The sequence below is a fragment of the Chelonia mydas genome, chromosome 9 (assembly GCF_015237465.2).
Source record: "Chelonia mydas isolate rCheMyd1 chromosome 9, rCheMyd1.pri.v2, whole genome shotgun sequence".
NCBI lineage: Eukaryota > Metazoa > Chordata > Testudines > Cheloniidae > Chelonia > Chelonia mydas.
The window spans coordinates 46,491,926-46,507,435 of NC_057855.1; the positions used below are offsets into that span (position 1 = coordinate 46,491,926).

General features: G+C 43.5%; 1 protein-coding gene across 6 annotated transcripts in view; it reads left to right on the forward strand.

The window, feature by feature from the left end:
* WDR33 (WD repeat domain 33) overlaps positions 1-15,510 on the forward strand; it is a 104,287-nt gene that overhangs the window by 49,112 nt on the left and 39,665 nt on the right. Inside the window, exon 8 of one of the 6 annotated variants that reach the window (XM_037909067.2) lies at positions 2-955. The exons of the other annotated variants lie outside the window; for them this stretch is intronic. Within the exon in view, the coding sequence (XP_037764995.1) occupies positions 2-18 (17 nt within the window). The 3' untranslated portion in view covers positions 19-955. Of the gene's footprint in view, position 1; positions 956-15,510 lie in introns of those variants that run through there. 6 annotated transcript variants of the gene reach the window in all.

Below are 15,510 nucleotides of genomic sequence, written 5' to 3' on the forward strand. Positions count from 1 at the left end.
GGTTACTATTCCAGCTGAAGATCAAATTGATCATTCCAACAGATTTTCAGGAATGAGTTTGTTTTTAATCTTACACCTTTTGGAAACTTTCTATATAATTCAATTTTAAAGTGTCTGGAATTTCTTTGGAGGATTGACCTAGTTCAGGGGGAGTCTTCTCTGGAAACATTCTATAAACATTTTCTCTAGAATTGCTCTGTTTCTATAGACACTGTTCAGATGGCTGCTATATAGATATTCACAGGCTCAGGGATTGACAACGGTAGATTATGTAGTACAAGAACTGAATAGCTGAAAAGCCTTCAATTCTATCATTCCATGTATCCTTATTATGCTGCACTATGTAAAATTTAAATAGTATCTACTTAAGTTTATTTACACTTGTGTGGGTTTTTTTGTTTGTTTTTAAACTAAAAGTATTATCCAATTGTCATTTAAGCTATATAATGATGGGCTTGCCCAGTGTTCCTGCAGATGTTTAATGCACAACTCATTGGAGCATAGTTACAGTAGAGCCTGATTCTTCGATCTTGGACTAGGAATTCTGTGGCATCTGCATGCTCTTGCTTTGTGGATGGAGAAAGTCCCTGCATTGCTCTGCAGAAATCTTTCCCAGAGCATTTCTAAATATGGGGGTGTTTGAAAATGAGAGGGAACTTCATGCAACCCTCTTTGCCTAGCAGACATCCTTTCAATCCTGTGCTGGGCCACAGTGTTGATCTTTAGGCCAAATGTGGCTTACATTTGGATCTAGGATTGCCAGTTTTGGTTGGACATATTCCTGGAGATTTCATCACATGACCATCTTTAATTAAAGATTAATCTTTAATTCCTGAGGAGTTGGCAACCCTAATTGGATCTGTGTACAAAAAAGTTATTACACATGTCACTTAAGTATTATGATTGACCCTGTTTGGAAGACATGGCTATCCTTTAATAAATGTTTTGTTTTAATTATTCAGCATTAGTTTGGTAATTCATAGGAGGGAAAGTACTTTTTTTATTTTAAAATTTAAGAACTAAAATACCCACAGTCTTTCAGTATGAAAACTATATGCTGTAATTGTTCTTGTTGAATTTATAATATATATTCACTTTTGGATCTTTAGCTTCTGCGTGATACATCCAGGCTACTTTATAGCATAAAATATTCATAAGCAGTTTGTTCCTTTTTGAGAAGTACAAGAAACCTCCAGGACACCCTTTCCCCCCACCCCCAGTAGTATAAAGATATAAAACCTGGTTGATGACATGATTCCCAATCCTATTGGGAAAAGTAGGTGAATAAATATAGCTTTTGGTATAAATTAACTATAAAAATCACATGAAGGTTACATATTTAAACAGGGTTAGAAATGGAAAGTTAAGATTCTCATGGTAACATTTAAAATTTACCCACACAGTATTCTGCAGAGGTGTTTAAATAATATTTGTATATATTTCTTCAAAAATGCCAACTTTAAACGAATTCTACTTTTGGCTCTTGTGTTTCCAGCACGAGACAGGCTGGGAATTTGAGCTCTATGATTTTTATCCTTCTGAGTCGCTGATAACTGAGCAAATATCCATTCTCACCCCCACCCCACCCTCTAACTTGCTGAAGAATTGGGATTGACTCAGGTCCTTCTAGAACTTTCCTTATTAGATTTTTCTTGACGTAGGTCCGCTAAAGAGCTCTTTGTCAGAGCTATGCATCAGATCACCATTCATGCTCCATCTCTGCAGATTTTGCTTGGTTTGAACAGAAGTGTATCCTCAGCCCCAATAAAATTTAATATTTAAAAAAAATTGTTTGTGGTGTTTGGTCTAGTTGGCCCTGTCACACTGGTACCATGGTATTTGTTTCCTGCCTTTTGTTTGGACTATCAATTTGGTAATCATATGTTTCTGTGCTCGGTTGAACCAGTTTTTAATGGCCTATGCACAGTGTTTTTATTTACATACATTTGATGCTTCATTTTAGCTTTGCAGGACATTCCCCTTTTGAGGTTTGCGCTAAGCTTCTCTGAGATGCTTTGAATGCTTTAGCAGTTGGAACAGTATGAGTCTTGCTTTTCAAACTTTTAGCATTCCATATCTCATTATGTGACGTGACATATGAATTACTTCATTGACTACTTGGGTCAAAGCTTTCTTCATTGCTGCAGCATTTTATTTTACTTTTGTAGCTCTTTCTCTTTCAAGTTTGTTGTCGTCTTTTCCTCAATAGGAAGGAAGGAAGCTCAGCAAATTCAAGAAATGCGCATGTAGCATAAATTGTCCATCATGGACAGGCATAAGTGCTGCATTGTGTTCTTAGAAGAGCATTATTTTCTGAGTGAGACGCTTGTATGGGCACCTCACCTAGAGCTGTTTGTTAAACAATGGCAGAAACATCTAAAGTGTCTCCTATAAGTGTCCACTAGAGCAGTCCTTGAAGATGGTCCAGAGTGCTTAGGCTTTCACTTTGAGGAGATATCCTAAGGTGAGAAAGAAATGGTACTTAGTGTTGGCCTCTACCATCTATATAGACCCAGCGACTGTTCGGATCCATCAGCCCCACTAACCTGGCTGCTGTGAAGTGGGCTGTGATATTCAACAGCTTGAACTTGCCTCATTGTGTCAGGGTTTAAACATCTTAAGTCATGTTCCTGGTCTCCAACTTCTTGTTGAATGAAGCTACCAGAGTGCCATGTGCAGGAGGTGATAAGTTAAAACCAGCAATCTTTTGACACACTACTTCACTTCAGGCAGCTTTGCATCAAAGCTTTCACATAGTCCACTTGTGCTCAGTAACAGGAAGTGATCTGGATGACCCTAGATGGCAACAGTGTATATTTGCATCAGTGCTTGAATCATTTCAAGTTCAACTGTCTTTGTTCAAAGATACTGGTACCGTCCTTGTCACTTAGGTCAGAGCTTTTGGTGCTGATGGAAGAACCTGAGTGTCTTAATCTATTTTGTACTTGGTGCCAATCTTGATATTTGATGTTGGCATTGAACCTACCCATGCCTTTGGTTTCAATGCAGTCAGTGTCAGTTACTGTGACAGCATTGACTTCTGGATCTCCCCCACCAGTGCACCTCTCAAAGCTTGTGTGGGATCAAGGGGGTTGACATTTTGATGTGCATTAGTTTCCACAGATGAGTCTGGAAACTCATCAGACCAAGTGTATTTCTGCAGGAGATAAGTGACCTTGCCTTAGAGATTCTAGCCTTTTGTTCCAGTTTCTCCAAGGTTTGGCTAACACTACTGGTTTTGATTTCTTTCATGTATCTTCAAGGGACAAAGCTGACAAGTACCTGGATCATTCATTCTCTATGAATAGAGGCACTGTGTGCGTGAACCCTTTTCTGGATGGGCTGATATAGAAGGTGGGGAAGATGCCTAACAACTCTGCCCTTTCTTGAGCAAAAAAAAGACTGCACTTTGCTCAAGGACATAGCTAGTTACATCTTCCGCTGCCCAGTAAGAGCGTCTTGATTTAGGTGGCTGTGGCCAGAGGATATATGCACTTTCCGTTCTGAGCTACTCTGTTAATGTTCATTTGGACAGAATTTATGCAGATGGTATTTTATGTTGTGAATAGAGTTGGCTAGAGGATGACAATTCTGTTTTGCGACAGCTTTCAAAGTTCTGACTTTTTTTTTCTTTCAAGTGTGAAATGAAACCAAAACCTTACAAATGTTTTTGCAAAATGGTTTTTGGGTTGAAAAGATCATGCTTTCAGTTTAGGTCTCTCTCGCTTTCTCTCTCTCTCTCTCTAAATGGCTGGAGAGCCCACCCTGCATTCCGGAAATCTTCCTGTTTAAAAACATTGAAATCTCCCTGAAATGTATGTATGAAACAGTGTATTCTTCTTTGAGTGCTTGCACATGTCCATTCCAACTTGTGTGCAAGCACGCTGAGCACAGCAATTGGAGATATTTCCCCTAGTGGTATCCGTCAGCTCTGGCATCCCCTCGTGTCGCACGCTCACAGCGCTGGTATAAAGGGCCCCCGCCAAGCCTCTACTCCTCATTTCCTACTTACCGCCTGTGGCAGCTGTTGGAGCCCCCCCCTTTGTCTTGGCAAAGTGTGTTTGTGGTTTCCTAATTGAGAATTCTGTAAATAGTTTTTATGAGTTTATGTAGTGTATTAAGTTTAGATAGTTTAGAGTAGTAACTAGGACTCCTCTCTGTGTCAGGAATGGGGATCCATCTCTCCTCGGTACTGGGGCATGCCTTGGTCGCTGGGGTTTAAGCAGTGCTCTTCCTGTGCAAAGCCTATGCCAACCAGTGACCCGCACTTAAGTTGTCTTAAGTGTTTGGGTGAGGGGCACAGGAAAGATTGCTGCCAGTTCTGCCGCAATTTCAAGCCGCAGTCACAAAACGACCAGGCAGCAAGACTAAAAGTCGTCCTCATGGAGGCAGCACCGAGGCCTGCCTTGGAGCCGAGGTCTGACTCAGCACCGAGTACATCCGCGTCTGTACATACCGCACCGCCCGCCCCTAAGAGTTTGCAGCACCACTCTTCCTCGCTTGTGCCCAGGAAGAGGCACAGAAGACATTGGAAGACGACTAGTTCCCCAGCACCGAGGATGGACAAGCAGGCAGATAGGAATAGAGCGAGACCCATGCAGGGCCGCTCTCCCTCACCAGCGCCGCAGCAGCCTCCAGCGTTACCACCAGCACCGCAAACACACAGGGGTGAGGCGTTACCCCCCTTGTCCAGTACCGAACAGAAGACTGTGATACCATCGACCCAGAGGCATATGCTGCCGTTAAAGACTTGATGACTCTGCTGGTACCGAGGCCCCCTAAGACACCTTAAGCGGCACTGCCTGTGCCACCGAGCAGCTCCAAACCCACCACTTTCAGGCCATTCTCAAGACTGTCTTCTAGGGGAAAGCCTCCGCTTATTACCTCACTGGAGATGTCCCCGCGGCACCGTTTCCCGGAACCAGGAGGATCAGCAAGGCCGTGGTCACCTTAATCATATAGCTCTTCCTCATCTTTGGGTTCAGATTTGGGGTCTGACATCTCAAGGCATTAGCATCATGATCACTCCCTGCACCCATCTCTGACATTGGGGGGACCAGCATCATTCCAATGGCCCTTTTGGAACCCATGGGGGTTTCCCCTGGGCCATGGCACTAGTTCGAGGAGCTCCTAGTCGGCAATGTTGGAGACGAGGGCAATGCCAGGGAAGTACCAAGAGATTCCTGAGCCAAATCGTGCTGTTGACGCTGGACCCGGTACTGGTATTGAATCTGCAACACGTCGCGGGTACTGGTCAACAGTTGCAAGCTGGCCAGGAGGAGATCCTCCTGGATGCTGAGACAGCAGCTCATGCCACCGCCACCTCCTCCTCACCAGAGGACAAAGTAATGCTTACAGGATCTTCTCCCCAGGATGACCTGAGAGCCCATCAGGACTTACCTAAGCGGGTGGCATCTAACTTGGGTCTCCAGGCAGAGGTCGTTAGGGAACCATCTGATGGCTTCCTGGACATTCTAACAGTCACAGCCCCAGTAAGGGTAGCCATCCCCTGCACAGCTCCATTGTGGGCCCAATAAAGATCCTCTGGCAAAACCCAGCATCCATCCCTCCCACGGCTAAGAGAACAGAGAGAAAGTACTTTGTGCTGGTCAAGGATGAGAGTTTTTATTTTTCTATCCCCTGCCTGGGTCTGTCGTCAAAGCGGCTGCTAACAAGGAGGACTGTCAAAGCAACACAGGGTCAACTCCAAAGCCAAAGGAGCCAATAAAGATGGACCTTATGGGGAGGAAAGCTTATGCTACTGGAGGACTCCAACTGTGCATAGCGAACCAGCAGGCACTGCTGGGTCACTATGACTATAACATGTGGGAAGAGATGGCCAAGTTTAAGGATAGGCTTCCCCAGGAGAACCAGCAGGAGTTCTCAGGCCTGGTGGAGGAGAGCAAGACAATTACCAAAGCCTCCTTACAGGCAGCGCTTGATGCCGTGGACTGAGCAGCCAGATCTGTGGCCACAGCAATCACTGTGCGCAGGAGCTTGTGGCTGCAAGTGTCAGGGTTCCCACAAGAGGTCCAGCAAGCAGTGCAAGACCTACTATTCGAAGGGCCCTGGCTTTTTTTCGGGACAAACGCACGCTAGGCTCCTCGGTGTTAAGGACACCAAAGCAACTCTGAAGTCCCTGGGTTTGCAGTCCCAGTCTCAGCCCAGGAGACCATATAGGCCTCAGCAGTTTGGCCGTTTCTATTCTCACCAGAGATGCAACCAGAGGAGACAAAGGAATAGAGGCTCTGGGCACAGGCCACATCCACCTTCCTCCTCCTCGGTGGGGCCCTCTCAACAGGCCCCTTGTCATTCAGGTGCCTCAAAGCATTCATTTTGATGGGTTTGTTGAGGACAGCATACCAATTCCACTCTCACCTGATCCAGTTTACCCCTGTTTTTTCTAATTCTCTTTCCCACTTCCTTGAGACCTGGGAACAGGTCACCTCTGACCACTGGGTCTTAAACTCAGTGGAGGTCAGATTCACCCTTCAGTTCACCTCCACCCCTCCCTCCCACCCCCTTCCCCGTTCCTCTTCAGGGACCCTTCTCACAAGCTTCTGCTACAGCAGGAAGTTCAGTCCCTTTTCAGTATGGGCGCTGTGGAAGAGGTTCCACAATATCTAAAGGGAAGAGGGTTCTACTCCCGTTATTTTCTAATACCCAAGGCCAAGGGAAGTCTCAGGCCCATCCTAGACCTGCACCGCCTCAACCGATTTCTCAAGAAGTTAAGTTTCACATAGTCTCCTTGGGGTCCATTGTCCTGTTTCTGGATCCAGGGGATTGGTATGCCGCCCTCGATTTAAAGGATGCATACTTTCATATATCAATTTTCCATGGCCACAGAAAATGTTTGAGATTCTTGGTGAACCAAGAGCACTGTCAATTTGAGGCCCTGCCGTTTGGCCTTTTGACAGCCCCAAGAGTCTTTACCAAATGTATGTCAGTGGTAGCGGCCTTTCTAAGAAGAGTCGTCCATGTATTCCTGTATCTCAATGACTGGCTAATCAAGGGCACGTCTCGAGAGCAAGTAAGATCGGACATTGCTCTCATCCAACCTTCCAGTCATTGGGCCTTCTTATCAACAAGCAGAACTCAACATTAGTCCCCAATGAGAGGATAGAATTCATCGGGGTGGTCCTTGATTCCCAGCTGGCAAAAGCCCTCCTCCCAGATGATTGCTTCTGAGCAATCTAGGAGCTACTTTGCTAGGGCAGGCTCATTCCATCGCGACGGTCAGGACCTGCTTGTGTCTTCTCGGCCACAGGGCGTCGTACACATATGTAGTGTGTTTCACGAGGCTGAGGCGTGGACCTTTCTAGGCCTGGTTGGCCACGACGTACTCTCCTTCCAGGCACCTCCTATACAGGTAGTTACATTGTCCTCCGCTCCCTATCATGGTGCCTAGACCGTTAGGTGGTCTGCGAAGGGATTCCTTTCACAAAGCCTCAACCATTTGCCCACGTGGTCTCTCATGCTTCAGTGGTGGGTTGGGAAGCCCACCTGGGGGCGCTCAAGACTCACGGGCCCTGATCCTTGGAGGAACTAGCTCTCCACATCAATGTCAGAGAGCTCAGAGCAGTCCTTCTTGCATGCCAAGCATTTCTGCCCCGTATTGCAAACACAACAGCATCAGTCCTCACGGATAACACATCAGCCATATACTGTATCTCCAGATAGGGTGGAGCCTGTTGTTCCCCTCTGTGTCAGGAAGCGGTTCACCTATGGGAGTTCTGTATCACAAATTTGATTACAATCAAGGCTTCATTTCTACTAGGGGTGCAGGATCAGCTTGCGGACGGCCTCAGCAGATCCTTCTGCACTCATCATGAGTGATCCCTGCATCTGGATGTCACCATAAGCATCTTCCACAGGTGGGGCTTTCCCCACATAGATCTCTTTGTCACATGTTCCAACAGAAAGAGCCAGCAGTTCTGCTCTCTGAGGGACCACAGCCCAGGCTCAATGACAGACGCACTTCTGCTGAGCTGTTGTCGCCTGCTCTACACCTTTCCACCCATTCTGCTGGTGCACAAGGTGTTGACAAAGATCAAGCAGAACCGAGATTGAGTCATCCTGATAGCACCAGCATGGCCCAGGCAACAATGGTACACCTCACTCGTTCGCCTCTCTTGTGAGACCCCAACTGAGCTTCTGCTGTACCCAGACCTAATCTCGCAGGACCCCGGTTGGTTACTCCACCCGAATCTCAGCTCTCTCCATCTGATGGCATGGTATCTTCGTTGCTGAATCCTGATGAGCATGCTTTGTTCACAGCAGGTCCGGAAAATTCTCTTGTGCAGCAGGAAGGCTTCCACGAGGTCAGTGCAAGGTGGAAACATTTTTCTCTCTGGTCATCTGGTTGTGGAGTTCTGTCAATGCAGTCTTCGATTCAACTCTTCTTGGACTACCTCCTATCTTTGAAAGAACAGGGCCTAGCCATTTCAACCATTTAGGTCCACCTGGCAGCCATCTCAGCATTCCACCATAAGGTCGATAATAGGTCAGTGTTCTCACATGAAATGATAGTTTGTTCCTCAAAGGTCTGGAGAGGACATTCCCTGAAGTGAGGGAACCGCTTCCCCCAGGGAATTTGAACCTTGTCCTCTCAAAACTGATGGGACTGCTGTTTGAACCAGTGGCAATGTGGTCATTCCTGCACCATTCATGGAAAACAGCCTTTCTGATGGCAATTACTTTGGCTTGAAGGGTTTCTAAACTCTGAGTCCTTATGGCAGAGCCACCCTATACAGTTTTCTTTAAGGACAAAGTACAGCTTCGTCCACACCCTAAATTCCTTCCAAAGGTTGTATTGCACTGCAACCAACCAATCTTTCTGCCAGTCTTTTACCCTACACCTTATGCAACTAGGGAGGAGCAGTACCTACATTCCTTGGACATCCAGTGGGCTCTGGCCTTTTATATTGAAAGGACCAGACCGTTCCATAGATCACCACAGCTCTTTGTAGCAACAGCAGGCAGAATGAAAGGGCTTCCCATCTCTGCCCAGAAGATTTCGTCCTGGATCACTTCCTGCATACGAGCATGCTACGACATCGTGGCCGTTCCCCCTCCAACAAAACTTACTGTCCACTCTACAAGTGCCCAAGCCTCTTCAGTGGCCTTCGTTGCTCAAGTTCCAGTACAGGACATATGTGGAGCAGTGACCTGGTCATCAGTGCATACATTGTCCACACACTATGTTATCACACAGTAGGCCAGAGATGATGCCTGCTTTGGCTGAGCAGTTTTACAGGCGGCTTGTCCTTGAACTTTGAGCCCACCTCCGTTATTACTGCTTGCAAGTCACCTGAGTTGGAATGGACATGTGCAAGCACTCGAAGAAGAAAAAACAGTTACTTACTTCTCGTAACTGTTCTTTGGGATGTATTGTGCATGTCCATTCCAAAACCCACCCACCGGCCTCACTCTGAGTGGCTGGTAAGGAGAAACTGAGGAGTAGAGGCTCAATAGGGCCCCTTATACCAGCGTTATGAGTGTGCAACACCAGAGGGCACCAGAGCTGAGCCGTCAGATACCCATAGGGGGAAAATGTCCCATGACTGAGCTCAGGGTGGTTGCACACCTATGTTGGAATGAACGTGTGCAACACAGCTCAAACAACAGTTACAAGAGGTAGGTAACTGTTTTTAATAGGAAAAAGTATTTTAGTCAAAAACCCTCCAAACAGCTCTAGTTATGAACTTCCAGGCTTCCATGAGTAAAGGTGGGGTAGAGCTGTGGAGAAAAGGAACACCATGGAAGACTCTTCAGAAAATGCCAGGAGATATGAAAGATCATACATGAAGGCATTGAACGGGCCCAGCATCTGATCTAGGTGGCTTCTAATAGAGGGCACCCACAGTTGCGAGTCCAATGCCCTTGACACAGATGTCTACAGGTAAATATGGTGGCTGTAGGCATTTGGCTCATATGGAAGTACAGCGTAAATTTGTAACTATATATCAGTGGTAGCTCTCACCTGGAATACTATGTTCAGTTCTGGTGACCATATCTAAAAATAAATAAAGCAGAAAAGGATGGAATTCAGAAATAAGTGGTGGTAATGATTAAAAATATGGAAAAACTTCTGTACAAAGAATGAAAAGATTAGAAATGTTTAGTGTAGACTAGAGGAGATTAAAAAAGGGAGCATGATAAATAGACAAAGTAACAAATAGTGTAAAGGAGTTAGACTGGGCACCTCTAATTAAATTTTTCCATAATACAAGAGCAAGGGGACATTCAATGAAATTGAAAGACAGAAAATTTAAAACTTATAGAAATACTCATAATTTATTTGAGTCAATGGGTTCCACAGTCTGTCATTGGGGCTAAGAATTCAGCAGGATTTTAAAAAAATCTACCAAGTTTGGAAGGGAATAAAACCCTAATGCTTCAGTACATGACCCAACCTTTAACAGTAGGGAGTACAAAGAAACTTTCCCTATGTGGAGATTATTCAGTAATTGTCCCCTTTTGGGGCTTTCGTGCACCTTCCTCTGAAGCATCTGGTATTTGCCGTTGTAAGAAACAGAATACTGGACTAGATCAGTCACTGTTCTGATCTGGTTAATTCTTGTATATCTACAATACACTGAAGACAATCTTTCTATATTAACTATATCAGGTCGGGAGAAGGACCTTGGCATCACTTTGTGACCAGCTTGATGAAGAGCTCTGCTCAATACACAGCTGTACAGCTGCAGTTTAAAAAAACAAACGAATACACACAACCAAAGAAAAGAAGATGTTAAAATGCATAGGGAATGGGATGGAGAATAACTCAGCAAATGCCATATATATATCCATGGTTTGCCCACACTGAATGCAGTACTGGATCACTCTATCTCAAAAAGGAAGTTGTAGGATTAGGTAGAGGGAGTTCTGAAACAAGTAACAAGAATTATTGGGCATAGAATAGCTCTCATTTGAAGAGAAATTGGAATTGTTCTCTTTAGAGAAGAGACAAATAAGAGGGACCATGTTAAAAGTATAGAAAAGTTGGAGTCAGAGCTTCTTATCTCCTTGTTTTGTGTCACAAAACAAGAATAAACTTGGTTCAGTTGAAGGGACAAAATAAAAACTAAAGAAGAGAAATTCTTTTTCCACAACACAGGACATAATTAGACTTGAAGTCATTGCCATTAGATATTACTGAAGCCAAGAACCCATACTAACATGGCTGCTACTCTGAAACCTTTTAACAGTTGGACATTTTGTAATAAGAAAATCCAGAGTTGCTAATGTAAATAGTTGCTTATTGCATCTCTGGCTGCTCAGATCTAATAACCAGCTTTGGGTCTTTTTCAGCTCAAGATGTACACTTGGCAGCTCCATGGTTATCACTGCATATCTTTACAAAGCATGATTACTTAGTTAGCCTATTAGTAGAAACCCATTTCCAAAGTAGGGAGTTCCAAAACTTTTCCAGATATCAAGTTTTATTCTTGTTTAGAATATCTCATATAATTTTGCCAGCTCTTTTTAAAATTGCTTTTTGCTGGAGGACACACCTTTATGAGGTCGAGATAGAATAACCTTGTATCTTATTTCTGGAGGCATGATCTATTTTGTGTATGTGTATTATATATAATGTGGCATACATAATTATGTCTGAGGTTTTATTTGCATGAGTTTGAGTTGGCTGCATGGCTCGCTCATGACTAGTAAAGCTATGAGTGAGTTAAGGAGACCATCCAAAATAAGTGTTGATAAAACTTTACTGTCAAACAATATATTTTGTGTATATTATATGTTACAGATGGAAAAAAAATTTTAAACCAATGTTTGAGAGATTTTAAAAGTTTATTGGGGCTATTATTTTGTGTCTCCATCTGTAAAGCCTTGGTATCTTAGTCACCGTGAGTTCTTCTGTACAAGACTCTATAGAGAGCCATAAAAACCTCCAAAATGGACTGTAATGGGTTTTTTTCTACATTTAAATTGTCACAAATATAAAGTGTAATGTCCTCTCCATAGCTAGAAGAAAGTGCTGGATTCCTGTTGGAGAGGGGGGTATTCCTCCCTTAGCAAGTACATAAACCTACCGTTTCTACTCCTGTAGGACCTTATTTTGATATGTTCCTCCAACTTTTGAGGCCTGGCCTATGCTTGAACGTTTTATTGTAACTGATTCAGTTGGGGTGTGTTTGTTTTTATCTAAAATAATTGTACAACCCCTACCTAGTGTGGATGCAGTTATACTGATAGAAAAGTGACTTAGGTCTTCTGCCTTCCTATATGGGAATAGCTTTGTAAGTATAAAGAACCTTTATATTGATATAACTGCATCCACACTAAGGCCTAGGCCAGGTCTGTGCTAGGAGTCCTCTGCTGGTGTACCTATTCCAGTATACTATACTGGTAAAGCATGCCTTGTGCAGTTAAAGCTTATACTGGCAAAAGTGCAGTTTTGCTGGTATAACTGTGTCTAGGGACTTCAACATAGCTGTGCTGGCAGGTTAGAGATCATGCCTGTTTCATGCCCTTGACTGACAGCTGTGCCAGCAGAAGTCTTTAGTCTACACTTGAACATTTTACTAGTATAACTATTTCAGTTAGGGGTGTGGTGGTGGGTGTTTGGTTTTTGTTTTGTTTTTTCAAACCAAAATAGTTATACCGCTAAAAAGCCCTAGTGTGGACATAGCTATTCCAATGTAAAGGTGACTTACGACCATATAATTATTCTCCTGCCAATATGGGAATAGCTGTGCTTGCATAACTGCATCGACACTAGAGGGTTATACAGCTTTAACTACATCTGCGTAGTTAAAGTGGTACAACTTTCTAGTGTAGACAAGGCCTTCAGGGGTGTTGGGAATCCTATATGTTCTCTTCAGTGATGAGGAAATTACTTGTGGTGGTTCTTCATAGGTATCATACAGGATTAATACTCATCGACCCATTTCCCTTACAACTTGGGGGTATGTTTTTAACTATTATTTTGGGATGCTTGTATATTACATATCTGGAAAATGTTAACTTTTATTGTTTTTATAATCTAACTTTTAAGGGAGCTTTTGTTCCTGATGTAATTCAGGACCTGACTTGGAAGGTTCTAGAAGAAGTTGAGGCACTGGTGATTGGTCAGTATATGAGGGTGCCAAATCCCTCTTGACTGCCAGTGCCTCATAATGCAAATAAACCTTAAAGCAAGAGGCATTCTTGGCCTCTGTTGCTCTGTCAGCTTCAGACAGGAGAATTGCTTTTCTGTGTAATAGTTTCAAAAAAGTGATAGATAAGTAACTTTCTCTCGTGTGTAATGGACACATGACTTTTACACTGTGAACCCTGACTTTTGAGTGCTAAGTATTTAACTGTGTTTTTTTACATTTAATTTCTGTAGCTTAAAAACCAGCTTTGTCTTATACATTAGATCTGTTTAGAACAGTGGTTCTCAACCAGGGGTATGTGTACCCCTGGGGATACGCATAGGTCTTCTAGGGGGTATGTCAACTCATCCCATTTCCCTAGTTTTACAACAGGCTCTAGAGCCCTGCAGCAGGACTGGGATCCTGTGGGTCCTACAGGACCCACTGCCACAACAGCGGGAGAGGGATAAAAATTCAACAAACCATGCGGGAGCAGGTGAGAGTGGATATTGGGGAGGGGCGGGGAAGCAGGATTTTTAAAATAGTCTTCCTGTGCCACAAACAACATGAATGCCCCAGCCAAAAGCCACTGCTCTCCAGCTCTGAAGGCAGCGCAGAAGTAAGGATGGCACAGTATGGTATTGCCACCCTTTCTTCTGTGGTGCTGTTGAGAGCGGCGCTGCCTTCAGAGCTGGGCAGCTGGAGAGTTTTTAAGTGAGGTGAAACTTGGTATGCAAGGCAAATCGGAATTCTGAATCATAGAATATCAGGGTTGGAAGGGACCTCAGGAGGTCATCTAGTCCAACCCCCTGCTCAAAGCAGGACCAGTTTTTGCCCCAGATCCCTAAATGGCCCCCTCAAGGATTGAACTCACAACTCTTGGCCTGCTAAACCCATGCTCAAACCACTGAGCTATCTCTCCCCCCCCAAGGGGTACAATAGTCTGGAAAGTTTGAAACCCATTGCTTTAGAAGACTGGAGTGGGATGATGACATCCAAATAGGCTATAACTTAATGCAGCTTTTCCAAAGCTCAACTGAGAGGTGAGGAAAGGGTGAGAAAAATGCACTGAGGGTTCAGTGTTTTTGCTGTCCCCTATCTCTGATCAACCCACCAAAAGTTACTGTAAATATTAAGTCTTGAGTTTCCTGATTTTTGCTAAAGTGAAAAATTCTTTAAAAGTTTAAAGCTATCTTTATACATTGTAAGGAGCTGTAGAAGGCTCACAGATTTGTTTAAAATGTTGCACAGTTTGGATTATTGTCCTATGTGTTTGGCTAAGACGGTGGCTTTCAAATGTTTTCATACCAAGACCCCCTCTGCTGAGGTAATAGAACCTCCCATTTAAGAGTGTGGAAAGATCATAGCCCCCTAACGCTTGTTTGTGACCTTTTGTGTTGAGAACCCATGTACTAAGACATTCACAATCTTTGTCCTTCATGTTTTCCCATCAGTAGCAGTCGTCGTCTGTCTGGGATACCACATCATGAGGATATAAAGAGGACGACAATCTGCTAAAACCTTAGCATGCTCATAAATTTTTTCAATTCTCTATAGCTTTTTTTTTTTAACCAAGTAAGGATTGTTTTTATACCCAGTTTAGAAGGCTTTTCTTGCTCTTTGAATTATTGGTGTAAAAAAAACCTCAACATTCTGGATGTTTTTTCACTCCAGAAAACAGCTGAAGGGATTTTCCCTCAAACTTTCTGCAGGGGAAATATCCGTCTTTTGGCTGAGGCCAAACAAAGGAATTTCAGTCCATAGGTGAATTTCTCAGGGAGTTTGTAAGCATCTGAAAATAGGACTTTATAATTAAAGTCCTGATCTATACTTAGCTATACTTTTTTTCATAGTATAAGCTGTTTTTCCTTCCGTAAATGACAAAGTAACTTCATGTTTAAATGTAAGTCTTTATAGGAGATCCCCACAGTTGGAGACTAAAAGGTTCCCAGGTATGTCTTCACCTATGAAGACATATATTAACATGGAGTAATGGGTCCTGATAGACAGAGAGCAAGTCTTCTCCTCCGGACTAGTGAAAACAGAAGATTTCTAAGTCATTGGATACCTTCAAAACAACATGCATACTGGGGAACTAAAAAAAGCCCATAAAGAGTTGTCATTCTTGCTTCCCGTCATGCATTATACCACGGATACTCTAAAATATGTAGAAGCCCTTACCTGATTTTAAATTGTCTATTTCCAAAGGTTGATATTGTTGTGGGAACCTTTAACATTTGAATTTTCTGACCTTTGTGTTTAAATTAACATCACTGTTCCTTTAACTTTGTTCTTGCATTTTATTTTAGGAGCAAAGAAATGTGCTAGTGCATTTAACTATTCTAATTACTTACAAAGGTACATTTGAACATGCAACCTAAGGAGCAAACATTCAAATGATCACAGCGGGAACTTG